General features: G+C 37.7%; 1 protein-coding gene across 1 annotated transcript; it reads right to left on the reverse strand.

Annotated features, from left to right (window-relative positions):
• Positions 1-5,376: 5,376 nt before the first annotated feature.
• LOC135218892 (uncharacterized) lies at positions 5,377-6,150 on the reverse strand. The gene is made up of 2 exons (XM_064255338.1): positions 5,999-6,150; positions 5,377-5,653 (listed from the first exon to the last, which is right to left on the reverse strand). Exons 1-2 carry the CDS (start codon positions 6,148-6,150, stop codon positions 5,377-5,379), a joined length of 429 nt encoding a protein of 142 aa, XP_064111408.1.
• Positions 6,151-14,390: the final 8,240 nt, after the last annotated feature.

Below are 14,390 nucleotides of genomic sequence, written 5' to 3' on the forward strand. Positions count from 1 at the left end.
TATTCCAACAGTACAAAATACGATTGAAATGAACAATACTCAGTATCCGACATTTACCTAAAAACTTTGCTTTTAGCAAAAACTTCAAAAAATGACACTCGAAAGAAATTAGACAATATTTCTGCTGCTCCCAGAGTTGCTCACGTGACCCATAAACATCCCGAAACAATTTACAATATAAAAAAAATACACTAATTAGCTATTATGCACACAGTCCGACATGAATTGGCTACGTAATAACTTTGCTATTCGCAAAAAAACACAGAAATTGGCACTACAAGGTCACGTGACCTTGAGCGCATTTACGACGTGATAATGCATTCACAAAGGCATTCATTTTATAGAAACATCATCGTCCGACATATTCCAATAGTACATAGCACGATTAGAATGAATAATACTCAATATCTGATGTTTATCTAAAAACTTTGCTTTTTCCAAAAAATGCAAAAAGTGGCACTCGAAGCAAATTGGACAATATGGCGGTATGTGGCATCTCTGCCACTCGGTTTGTGGTGTATCACTTAGATATAGGACCCAGCTAGACTTTCCAACACAACAAAGTCACATGACTATACATATTGTTCATTGAGAAACTGTTATGTAATAACTTTGATTTTCGATCACTAACCTTTCTACTAAGATGTGGGTTGTCCTTGACCCGAGTGGTTCCTCAGAAAATAGGGATGCACTGAAGAGAGGGGCTGGCACGTCTGCTCACCATCAAACCTGACAGCATACTAACCATCTGCAGGTCGATTACACCTGCATTCGACATGGGTGATAATTTATGGGAAAAAAACATGTTTTTTGAAACACTCCTTGGGTCGCGCACGACCCACGATCCCTGTCCAGGGTTTTAAAAAAACATGTTCCTGAAATTCGATAATCTACTCATGAAAATGGTGATAATTATGCTACGAAAGGGAACTTATAATATAAGTCGCAGATATCATGTGCTGACCTGTTTTAACTGCAGAGTTATGGAATGTTTAGAAGGAATGCAAGTCCAAAAATAACAATGGAGTCTGTGGTAACTATGCGGTTATCATGTAACATAGGAATGTAGTTCAAATGAGGTTAAACACATAAAATGTACAAGGCAAAAAAGACAATGTCAAACACTGGTTGCATTTGAGAAATTACAAACTTTGAATGACAAAATAAGGATAATAGCAGTAATGACATAATATGCTCGAGGTGATTGCACTCAAAATATCATATTTCTACCTTGTTATTTTACTAAAAATCATGGGATTTTCCCACAGATAACAGTTCACTTTTGGTTGCAACATGCACCATGATTTCAGTAATATCCAACATCAGCTACGCAGAGTGGCTTTGTCCAAGATATATTACAAACATTTAAAAATTATCTTATTTACATCATTACTACTATATAGAGTTCATATCAAATAGAATAGTATATTTTACAATTTGGTCTTATTTTTTTTATAATTACTTCCTATTTTTCATAATTAGCTAAAGGCGTAAATAAAAATATATATATATTTCTATTTCAAATTCTAATTGGTAGGTGTACAAAATCAAATCAAGACACCAATTAGGTAGCAGTTGCTTAGTATATATAATCTCAATCAAATCTTAAATATTGAGGGAGCTAAACATTATGAACAAAGAGGATAGTAACTAGAATGTTGGAAAATTCATGCGGGTTATTGGATTATAATTTGATGCATTCTCAGGAAATTTTGATTTACATAAATAAATCTGTGGCTTACTCTGTGTATGTCTTATGCAAGTTTGTACGTATGACGTATGAAGCTGTGTAATTGGTTACATATGAACATGCTATGTGATTTTGGATGTATATATTATGGTTGCCGTGCTGTCTAAACGTTGCATTCACCAGACGCTGTTGTACGAATCTTTACCAATGGGCTTCATCCATTAAAACCAATTCCCTGTACTTTTCTGTGTTATTTAGCTCAGAATGGGACATATGAATTTGCTTTAGTTAAAACAGAACACAATACAGAACTTAAGCAAAATGCCAAGCACTGCCACTTTTGAGGCCATTCAGTGCTGAGGGGGAAAGAGACAGCAAAAGGGCATTATATGTGTAACTAGTGGAAAACCTCGCAGTTTCACTATGAATCTGTTGTACGGAGAGGATGGAATTTAAATGGAAGAAAGAAAATATGAATGCAGGTACAGTAAAAGGAATGAAAGACATTTCAGCTAGGGGCCAAAGGAACGCTGCAAAGAATCTTAAGTAATGCCGACAGTGCACCGCAGGAGATCCACTCATGGGACAAGCCCCCTACAGGCTTGCTTGGATTATTGCCAAGTTCACACATTCATGTATCAAGGCATGCATGCCCACACATGGAGGAAAATTGATATGTAAGTAAATGCAACGTAAATGTACCATATATGCTATGTAAGTGTGCCAGTATGCGGCGTGCTGGGAGCCACGAACCTTTTGACGTGTTCAAAACAATGCATGTGTGGCCACATCAACTGTCATTTAGCGTGGCCCGGCCTGCACTGTGTGGCATCAACCTCATGGTGACCAGGTGGCCACTAGGACCTTACCTGTGGTCCCACGTCACTCCAGGATTCCCGCCTCGCACCGCGTGGGTCTTTGCATGACGTGGGAGTAGACACGGCAACCCTGCATCACTGTACACATCCAAGACAAATTGGCAACACTGTGACCTGGGATAAGAGGGGCAGGAAGCGCGCTTGCAGGTCAGTACTCACCAGTACAGCATCCTGCACTGCTCTCTCCGCCAGCACCTCTGTTGTCGTCCACTGCTTTCTCCGCCAGTGACATCAAGATGCCTAAGGGAGCTTTGATCAAGACGACAAGGAAGGGGGCCTTGAGAACTCCAGGAGCTCTGCTAGCTGGATATGGCCCCTACATAAAGCCTCCTACAGTAGCGGATAATGCTACTCCCCCTTCAGGCAGCAGCGATGATGCTATGGTGCTTCACCTTGAAGGTGGTGCGCTGTCGATGGAGAGCGACCTAGAGGAGGAGGAGAAGCTTGTCCTTGTGTTGGAGAGAGACCCCAGTGCCACCAAGGACGCCGAAAACGAGAGGGATGACGACGACGACAACAATGGAACACATAAAGGAGCCAGCCCTATTACAGGAGGTCAGACCTGAAAGAAGAACCCCTTTGTCATCCTCTCGGGGGAGAACAAAAGGCTTATTGGTGAGTGGCTGGAAGAGGAGGCAGAATTTATTTATAACAAGGGCCTCACATCATACAAGGATAAGGGGAAGGCCTGGAGGGCCTCTGAAGAGAAGGGCCAATTACTTGTTCCTCCCATGAGTGGGTGAGAACTGCGGACATAGTTTATGTCCCTCAGAAGCTGTTTTGGGCGGCTCACAGCAGAGAAGAGTGGCCAAGGGGCGGGTAAACGGATGATGTACCGGGAGAAGTAGATCCTTGGCATCTTCCACTTCCTCAAGCCCCACATCGTGTGTCAAAGGAAGCCAAAGATGTTCGGACTTCTGATGGTATGTCTTATTTTATTGTGTTTCCATGCTTAATTATTACTGATTATATTGTTACTACATAGTTTCCATTCATTCACAGTACATTTTATCTCATTTTCTCATATAGTTCCTCCTATTTTTACAGTTTGCTCATGCTGCTTTCGACCTCCCTACCCAAGCTCCAGGCTGCCTGATGCTGTGTGCGCTCCTGCCCCTACACTAACTCCCTCAACTGACGACTAGGTGTCTCTGGTTGATGAGCCAGGTGCCAAGACAAGGAAAACGCAAGTTTCCAACGTCTTGGATGTGGCCATACCAAGGTACAGGCCCTCCAGGAGGATATGAAGGCCTCCATCCAGCCACCTCTGCGTGACCCCAGCACCCTCTACTGGCGCAAATATTTTGAAGAGGTGGAGGATGACTGCAAGGAGGTGTCTGCTCACCTGAGGGTGACACTAAAAATTTAAGTCCTCTTCCCCATTCAGTGCTACATTCATGCCTCCAAAGAGGGCGTCGCGAGGCCGTCACGGAGCCTGGTTCATCATACGCTGGCAGAGGTGACAGGGGATAGTTGGCACCTGTGGTGCCTGTAGACCAGCCTGCAACTCCTCATGGTTTTGGCCCACCACCTGCACTTTCAGGCAGTCAGTCCTTTCACCTGACAGCACAACAGGTGGCATTGCTACAAGCTCAGCTATTGGGGTCCACAGTGACCTCCACCGCGAAGGACCTCAGCAACCTGTCAATCGACACCACATTTCTGAATAATTTAGTCTCAATTTTAAGTTTACTTGTTATGTATGCGAGGATGTGTATAGTACTTATATTTATTGTATGCTGGTGTAATATATTTTTGTATAAGTGGCTGTGTATTTTTCTTAAATTTGTATGTATGTTTGTGTTTTATATCAAATAAATATATATTTGCAATATCATGTCTGGCTCTATCCCCTTTCCAATAACTAAGTATTGATGAAAATAATATATCATGGGATTTGAAAAATATCTTTTATTAAATTAACTACCACAAATATAAGTACACAAATAAAGAGGGCAAAATGAACCTGAAAAGACTATCTAAGTACATATTACTGAATCTTAAATAAGTCCAAAATACTATATGCAACATATGGGCAAAGAAACAAAATTACAAAAGCAGAAAAAAATAAGCAAGTCAGATACAATGTAACAAATATTGGAGGGAAGGTACTCTCAAAAAGATAGAACTATCATTTCAGACAAGAATCAATGTCAAGCAATTATCACAAAGAGCAAAATAACTACAACACATACAAGTACACAAATATTAAGTAAATATTGCAATTTGAACAAAATGCATGAACAGACATTTAAGTAAATACAGTGAGTTAGACAATAAAGTATGCAGGAAAGTAACTAAATCATGTTCTCCTGCCAATGCACTAGCCTTCAGCCGATGAAAAATTTTCTTTCAGCATGTTCCGTTGTTCCTTTGGATTCCTGGTTGCAGTGATGCCGGTCACGGTTGGAAGGGCTGCTCCTAAGGATGGGTCACTCGTCCAGCTACCAGGTATGACAGTATGTGTGACAAGGCGATCTTTATTTCCTTCTTGTCTACATGAGATTTTTCCTATTATAATATCATGCTGAACACATGCATATCGCCATGTGGAGTATTCAGAATCTGTTTGCCAGAATCCCGAAAACAATCTCCACCGTCCTGCATGCCTTAATCAACCTGTAGTTGTGTATCCATTCCTCCATGGATAGGCAGGCGTCTTTATGGGTTAGGGCGTCATAGGGTAATTCTGCAGGGGAAAAGCATCATCATCAACTAGTAAATAGTCCACAGGAGATCCATTAGGTTGACCTGGCAGGCCTCAGGTTGGGGAAGATTTGTTTCCTGTTGCAACAGCATTTCAGCCAGTCAGGTCTGGGCAAATACACCACCATCTGACTCTGACCCAATGGCACCCATGTTGACGTATAGGAACTTGTATGAAGCATCGGCAATTGCAAGTAATACCATGGAGTAGAACTTCTTGTAGTTGAAGTAATGCCTACCGCCTTGGGGAGTGTTACGGAGCCTAATGTGTTTGCCATCTATAGCTCCAATTATGCGAGGGAAGTTCCACCATTCCTCAAAACTCTGTGCAACCTCCTGCCAAGCTTCAGGTGTTTGTGGCACCTCCAGTTCCTCATCCCTTTAGGCAGCAACAATGGCCCTGCAGGTCTCCGGTACAATGTAGCTAACAGTGTTTTAGGCTACCAAGAACGAGTATTGCAGACTCTTGTATGAATCATCTGTAGCAAGGAACGTAGGGTGATAGCAACACGTAGGCCTGGCTTAACGGGTTTACTCCAGAATGTCACTTTCTTCAAAATGTAGGGTGTGACTTGTTCAACAATTTCGTTGAAGAGGACCCTGTCAATCCAGGTAAAATTTTAGTACAGGTCTGGGGTTTCGGTTGACAACTCCATCAGGTTATCATAGTGATCTTGCTCCATTGTTTTTTTGCAGGTACAGCAGCACCCACACCCTCCTTTACTGCCTCATTGTTTTCACTGTGTGGTTTACAGCAACCAGTGCATTCTCCAGCAATAACATGGTGTGCATGTATTCAACGATGAACAGCAACATTTCTCTTCTATCCGTACTTACTATAGCTATAAGTTCACGAATTTCAGCAATGTCCTCCATGTCGATTCAACAGGATGGGAGTATATGTTGATGCTGCAGTGTTAAGTCAGCGACTAGCAACACGTGCTGCTGGCCGGCCCTTTTATAGCTGGGGTTTAATCCCCGCAGTACGTGGGATCAACGTGAGGTTGATGTAACTCAGCAACGTACAACGTTACACATACAGTATAAGTACGACGGTGTTATGTGCTCTGCCATGCACTACTTTTGGCTGTGCCGCCACTTGTCAGGGCACTTCCGGTAAGCGTCACATCACGCTTCTGCAGTAGGTACATTTGTGGCGAACTATAATACTCTTGCTTTACGCACATCAACCCATGTCACATGTCCAGTTGGGAGTGGCTTATTCACCTCGTGTATGGTCACCTTCCACAATTTCCGCCATGCGTGAGCATGCATGCCTTCATACGTGAATGTGTGAACTTAGCATGAATCCTTGTGTCAGAGTGTCAGATGACAAGATCATGTGTAAAGTTTATTTTCAACTCAGGTTTGTCAGAGTTTAATGTTCAATTCTTAATACAACTAGTGAAAATATGCTCTAAGTATGGATTCACGGGTCGGCTGAAGAAAAGAATAGGAGATTCGAAGGTCAGTTGCATAATACATATTCTATAGATATTTGATATAAATATAACTAACACAGTCGCACTTCAAATCATACAGCTAAGAGAGAGAGAGAGAGAGAGAGAGAAAGAGAGAGAGAGAGAGAGAGAGAGAGAGAGATTTTCTGTACTTATTTGATTTTGCCTTACAATTTTCAAATTATCAGGAATTTGCACTGAATTACTGTACTTATTATAGAATTATCCTACCATCGTGCACGTGATATTGCAAATATTCAAATTGTCATACTTGTACGATAATTAACGCACGCTTGGAATCGCTGATTAATATGTTGATAAGTATAATATAATAACGATATAATGAAAGCCATGTAATTTGATTACCAGTGGAAAAGGAAACAGCCACTTTCAATATTTGAAAAACTTTACACCTTTGTCATCGTTTCAGGTCAAACCTTACTTTATTCAGGGTTTTCATTACAGCCTTCATATGAAGAGTTTTTGTTTTTATTCCACTAAATCAAATTCCAATATGTTTTACAACGTGATATGTTTCATCGTTAGAAAAGGAAAAATAAAATAACTTTTGAATCTCGTGAAAATGTGGCCAATATTTCGTACTTTTTTGGAGGGTAGGGACCGCCTTTTTCCCTTCAATTGATTGTCATTTTTGGACAGTAGTTTCTGTTTTAAATTCCCTAGGTGTTTACAACTTTCCTCCGGTGAAAAAAATCAACTCCTACACTTGGGCATTTTATGTAAAGTTTGTAGTCTAAGCATAAATCTGCATAAAACTCACGTATACAGATATAAAAATTGTTTTTTACGTCCCCTATAAATACACGCAAAAATACACGCAAAAATACACACACACACACCACACACACACATATATATATATATATATATATATATATATATATATATATATATATATATATATATATATATATATATATAGATATATACTATAGAGTAAAAAATTATATAATATATATATTATATATATATATATATATATATAATATATATATATATATATATATAGATATATATATTATAATATATATATATATATATATATAATAATATAATATATTATATATATATATATTATACTATATATACACACATATATATATATATCTATTAGATATATATATTATAATATATATCTTATATATAATATATATATATATATATTATATATAGTAATATAAATAAAATATATATATCCTATATATTATAATATATAATATATATATATTATATTATATATATTTATATTATATTATAATATATATATTATATATATATATATATTATATATAAATATATATCATATATAATATATATAATATATATATATATATATATATTAGTATATATATTATATATATGATACATATATATATATATATATACTATATATCTATATATATATATATATATATATATATATATATACATTATATGCTGGCCGAAATTATTTCAACTGCAATATCATCGTTATTTTTTAGCATGGCTGGATATCCGGATCAAAATAGCACTAAAAACCATACCCTATAAAATCTACATATAAGGTCCGAAGTTGGTTCAATTCGGTCCAATATTTTCGCTGTCTACAGCGAATATACACACATACATACATAGTCCAACAATCAGATTTATATATATATATGTTTTCCCGCAGGGAGAAGTTTCGCCTTCCTACAGCGTGCTACGTCTGTGCAGGAAGTCCAAAATGAGAGAAAATTTATACGCCCAAGTATTATTGGAGATGAACCGTGAAAGTCATTATTTTGTACTGCCAGAGTCATGCAGTTACTACTATATTTTGTGTTTTGAGCCGGCCAATGTGTTTGATGTGTATAAGCTGTTTTATGTGAGGTATGGCTAGGCAGGGGCTAGCCAGGGTAGTGGCCAAGCATCTGTTAGATGAAAGAGGGCTATAATTAATATGTTTAATATGCCATTGTGATGTGATGTGCTGTGTCTTTTTTGGAATGTGCAGACTGATCACTTTTAACTTCCAATGATGAAGACAGAGTCCGAGCGACACCTAGAGAAAGCTGAGAAATCATTTCTGGGCAGGTCAATGTTCGTTCTGTTGGTATGTGAGTTCGTGAGGGCTTGTTCAAGGTGCCTTTGAAAACTGGCTGTGACCAGTTAATTGGGCATTGAGGAAGAGTTTGAATTCATCTGTACGTGTACGAGCTATGTCCGTTCATAACGGCAGGTTTTAGGCAGAACGGGGGAGACGGCTGCCTTGGGGAGAAAGAGCCTGGATGGCTCTATAATGTATATTTGTTAAAATGTTTGAAGTTCCAAGCTGTAATGGGTAAGTGTCATTATGCTTTAGCCATAGGGATGGCTTGATGTCTGTTTGACATTTTGTAAAGATGTTCTATTTCATTTAATCTTTTGACTTTGTCTTTACAATTGTGTGTCTGCTCACTAGTGTGTTCTCCTGTCTTTTAAACAGGCGGTTCTAGTGAGGGGACAGATTATTCTAGTGAGGGGACCGAGTGTCCTAGTGGAAGGAACTATAATATTTTGGAGAAGAGATAATTGGTGTGACTAATTACTGATTAAGACATTTAAATACAGGGGGGTTATCTGAGTTAGTTGTCTGTGAGACTTGAACTATTATCATTCCATTAATGATCCTGTAAGAACATGAATTATTCAACTAGTACTTTACTTTGAATAAACGTATATAATTTTGTAGCTCCGACTCTAATTTAATGACCTGATGGAATGGAGAGAGAGAGAGAAGAGAGAGAGAGAGAGAGAGAGAGAGAGAGAGAGAGAGAAGAGACTGGGGGTTAGCAGTTTGCCTAACGCACTGGCTAAACGCATACCAAATATAAAAGCTACTGGGGGCGACGCCCTTTGCTGGTAATGATAGACATATATATCATGTATTATCTATAATATATATATATATAGATATATAATTATATAGATATTATAATATATATATTTATATATATAGATATATATAGAAATACATATTATATATATATATATATATATCTATATATATATATATATAATATATATATATATATATATATATATAATGGGGGGTTATTTCCATTCCCCCCCCCCCATTATGCATCAGGTAAGAGTGTAGCACGAAACGGAAGGCAAACCAACACACAGCATTACACACGCCTCTCTCTCTCTCTCTCCGGCAATCCCTCTCTCTCTCTCTCTCTCTCTCTCGGCAATCCCTCTCTCTCTCTCTCTCTCTCTCTCTCTCTCTCTCTCTCTCTCTCTCCTCTCTCTCCAAGGAATCTCTCTCTCTCTCTAGCACCGACACCTCTCTCTCTCTCCATCTCTTTCTCTCCATTCTAACAGGTAATGAAAATGAGAGAGTCGCATCATAACATTAACGTTTATTAACAATGAATAAATAATGGATAATCAGTCAAGCAATCAAGTCTTACAGACTAACTCAAAAAACCCCGAATAGTACAATGTCTGATAGTAATCATTAGTCACCAAAAAGTCCACACCCATCTGGGAACTCTTTGTCCCCCTCCATTCCAGAATCGTCTGTTTCAAAGATACAGAACACATCCCGGTAAGTACACACACAAGATTGACAATCAATGACTAAATATTGGATATCATCATAAAAAATGTCAAACAGATAATAAGCCAGCCTTCGGCTAAAACACTTCAACACTCACCCAAGCAACCGGAACACTTAAACACAGTTAACAAAAACTCCCCGGCGAACACCACGGCATCTTGCCTTTCACTTGAAGACCCTCTGTCAAAATCCTCCCATAGACTTGCGTATGAAACTATTAAAGGGAAGAGGCACACACGCACATACGAACGCACCCTTCGTTAGCGCCTCATGGTTCTAGCTACATCCAGTTTCACAAAGGCACTTTGAGAAGAGTTCATAAAACTGTCGTGCATTGACTTGTCTAACCAATCATTTTTATCTCACGCCACCTATAGAATACTCATTGTCAGCTACTCTCAGGTCGTTGCTCCTGCACTGTTCTCCACATTCCATAGGTCACAGAGAACACACAGACAATATATTATGAATCAAAAACCCTAGGCCTTACATAGCTCGGCCACCCCATGCTAGCCCCCGCCTAGCAAAATTGCCTATATAATACAAAACACACTGGCCAGCTTAAAATAAAATACAAGTAAAAACTGCACGTCTCTGGCATTATAAAATAAAGTATATTACTCTTATATCTCCAAATAACACTAGAATTTTTCTCTAATTTTTTCTGCATTTCTTGAATATCCCTCTTTGCTTGTCTGCAACTAGCTGCACAGACAGTAGACTGTAGGAAGGCGGAATGCCTCCCTCATTGTAGAAGACTTCTCACGGCTTCTGCAGATCCCCAAAAAACACGCTGTAGAATTCTCGCGATCACCCACGTGGAAATTCTTGTAATCACCCTGGGGTGAAATGACAGCAACACTCTCTGCACGGCTGGTGGACGTCTTGCTGGAGTCGGGAAATGACTTTTTTGGTGTGTGTTAGTATGTCAGTCAAGTCACTGGTCAATCTAAGAAAATTAACCCAGACATACTACTTCTATCAAACAATGATCTCAAAAAGTCAGAAATACTAACTGAACGTCTCCCAACTAACTCCACTTAATATGACTACTAAATCATAAGTCATTATCACCACTCTCAAAGAAAAAAAAACATCAAGTTCTCCAACTCAATTCTCCAAACTCACACATCAGCACACACACAACTCAGAAATCACAGCAACTCCATGGACCTCTGTACTCACATTTCAAACTCGAATGTGCTCACAAGAAAAAAAAAAAGAAAAAATCGTAATGAGCCCAAGGAAAAAAAAGAATCACGTAACAAGCCCAGACCCAAAAAATTTTCTCTCAAACTCTGATATCTGAACAACCCACAAAATCAGTAAAAATCTCCAACTTTTAACAGCAAAAACCCCTTTACTGCTCAATAATTAATCACAATGAGACTTAATGTCAAACTCCCTTTTACGTAAATAACAACTCCTGAAAAAAATTACATCTCCCGGTAAAAAGAAATGCTATTTAAAACTCAATCCCCCAATTAAATCTCTCGTAGGAAAAGGAAGAAAAATAATAAAAAGATAATCACAAGTAGGTTTCCCCAATCACAAAATACATAACATATGTATGATATACATCAAACTACTCTAATAGCTTAACGTAAACACAAACTTCCCTCAACTCCCAACTTCTTATAACTATAACTACAATAACTCTACATAACTTAACCTAACTAATAGTCCAGAAATCCGCTCCCCGCATTTTTCCCAAGAAATGCTCCATGTAAAGTTATGGAATTTGCCAGAAAGCAAACTCTTACCCATGCACTTTCGTGAAATGCTATTATCAACATTTCCAGATATTGCTAAAATTCTGATCTATCATCATCAGAGGAAAAATCAGCACACTGCTCATCACATCGCTTGTCAGCAAAAAAATCGCCTGCGGACGCATGCTCAAACAACAGCACAAAAATTGTCTAGTCAGACACACAAGTTTGGAAACTAATGATTCTCAAAAAAAACGTCTAACAGACACATTTCACAGAATTAACTCCAGGATATGACTAATGTTCTCAAAAATTTGTCTCAAAGACTTATTCTCTCAACATGACTTTGCCTCAAATTATATGCCTCCAAGAATAACACACTTGTGAACATAAAAATGCACACATCTCCAAATGACTCGTAATGCAGTAATCCCACTTCTCTCTAAATAGTCACGAAACCAAAGAGAAAGAACCACAAAAATCTTCTCTTGTCTCGAAAAAACTCCCATAACCACAAAAAAAAGGGTCACCCGCCAAAGATTAATTCCAACTCCATATATTTCACCATATTAATAATAACACCACTCCGGATATAAAAATATTTCCTCATTTTGGTTAATAACCAACCCCATATATTTCTCTTATTTCTCCAATAGCCACATGTCAATAAAAAAAACACCACTCCAGGAACGGAGAATAATCACCTCTATTTCGGCAAATACAAAATATTTACATATATTTCCCCAATAACTCCATGTGGAACAAAACAAGGCTCCAAAAAATATATCTCCAAAAAGGAATATAAAAAAAAATGAGATCCTACCTCCAAAAAAAATGTGCACTCAAGGCAACTAACTCACACACTCACAAATATTGCCCCATAATCTCCTCAAAAATGTGTCTCTATTTGCAACAAAGATGGCTGCAAAATAATTGAACTAAACATAGCTCATATCACATTGGCAAATATCAAAAATGGCCAAAATATATCTCCCATATACTATATCTCAAATTATAACTCCAAAATAATATATACCTCCAATTATAACTCCAAATATATCTCAATTATAACTCCAATTCTCTAGAGAATAACTCAATGTTATAGTCAAAAACTATAAAAACTCTCTCCATTTAGCATAATTGCTAAAAAGGGCAAAAACTCAGCAAATAAAAACTCTAGAAAATTCTAGAAAAAATCACCAATGTGCCACAACTCCTTATAACAGAACTCCAAATTCAAAGAGTCCTAGCCAAGACTTCTCCATATGTACTACGACATAGGCCACTAGAAAACTAATCAAGTTTCCTATCTCTCACAAAGTTGTCACAAATACAACAAATGTATTGTGCAAGAAAACTCACAATTTCTGGAACACAAATATCCAGAGAAAAAATGTAGTGCCATTACGTATGCATTCAAACCATGCAAGAATTCTCCCGTGTATTTCTCTATAGCATCAAATAGCTGAAACACGAACACGTTCCCGAACAATGACTCTAAGTCACGAACTGAGACATTAAAAAATATGCACACCAAAACTGGGAGAGAAAAAAAATAAACTCAAATTCAACCACCCATGGTAAAAAAAAACTTGTGTCAGCTATGGCTAATTTCCAAAAAGGAGAAAGAAAAAATCAACGGCCTTGTTCACTATCTCCCGTGACTCACCAGATGTCAAAGCCAATTACTTCTTTACGCCTGAACTCAAAAAAAGGAGAAAAAAAAAAAAAAAAAAAAATAATGTGTTGTTAGTTCCTCCCAAATTCAAAAAAAGATTTCACCTCCCTTGATAGCGTTACAATACCCACGTATTAGTATAAAAAAAAAATCAGTATCAGAAATATCACCATCAGCAAAATCACCAAATTTTTGCTATCATCAAAATCACTGGTATCAGTATAAAAAAAATATCACCAATGTCAATGCTTGTCCATTCTCCAAAAATTCAGCAAAAAATTCAGCAAAAGTTCAGCAAGATTCACCACAATTCACCAAGATTCAGCCAGATTCATCAAGATTCAGCAAAACTCATCCCCGTGAATCACTGAAATATTCTCCAAAGTTACAAAAACTCAACAAATAATTAAGACAAGACTTCTCCCATTAATTCATTGTAATAATTCTCCTTGAATAATTATCTGTAATAATTATAGAATAATCGCCCATGGAAATATTACTCAAATCTCTTCGCAAATTATGTCTCCAGTAATGATATTATACTTAAGCACACCCTCCCGTGATACATCTCAAGTATAATAATTATTAATAATAATAATAAACTCTCCATAGCAATAATTCTCTTGCAAAGATCTCAAGTAAGGGTGAAATTCAAATAGCATACAACAGTAATGCTGAAC

This window comes from Macrobrachium nipponense, chromosome 1, assembly GCF_015104395.2.
Source record: "Macrobrachium nipponense isolate FS-2020 chromosome 1, ASM1510439v2, whole genome shotgun sequence".
NCBI lineage: Eukaryota > Metazoa > Arthropoda > Malacostraca > Decapoda > Palaemonidae > Macrobrachium > Macrobrachium nipponense.

Coding starts and splice junctions, on each gene's coding strand:
- LOC135218892 (XM_064255338.1), bottom strand. CDS start 6,150: ATGGAGGACATTGCTGAAATTCGTGAACTTATAGCTATAGTAAGTACG. Junction 5,654..5,998: donor ACAGTGAAAACAATGAGGCA/GTAAAGGAGGGT, acceptor TGCTGCCTAAAG/GGATGAGGAACTGGAGGTGC.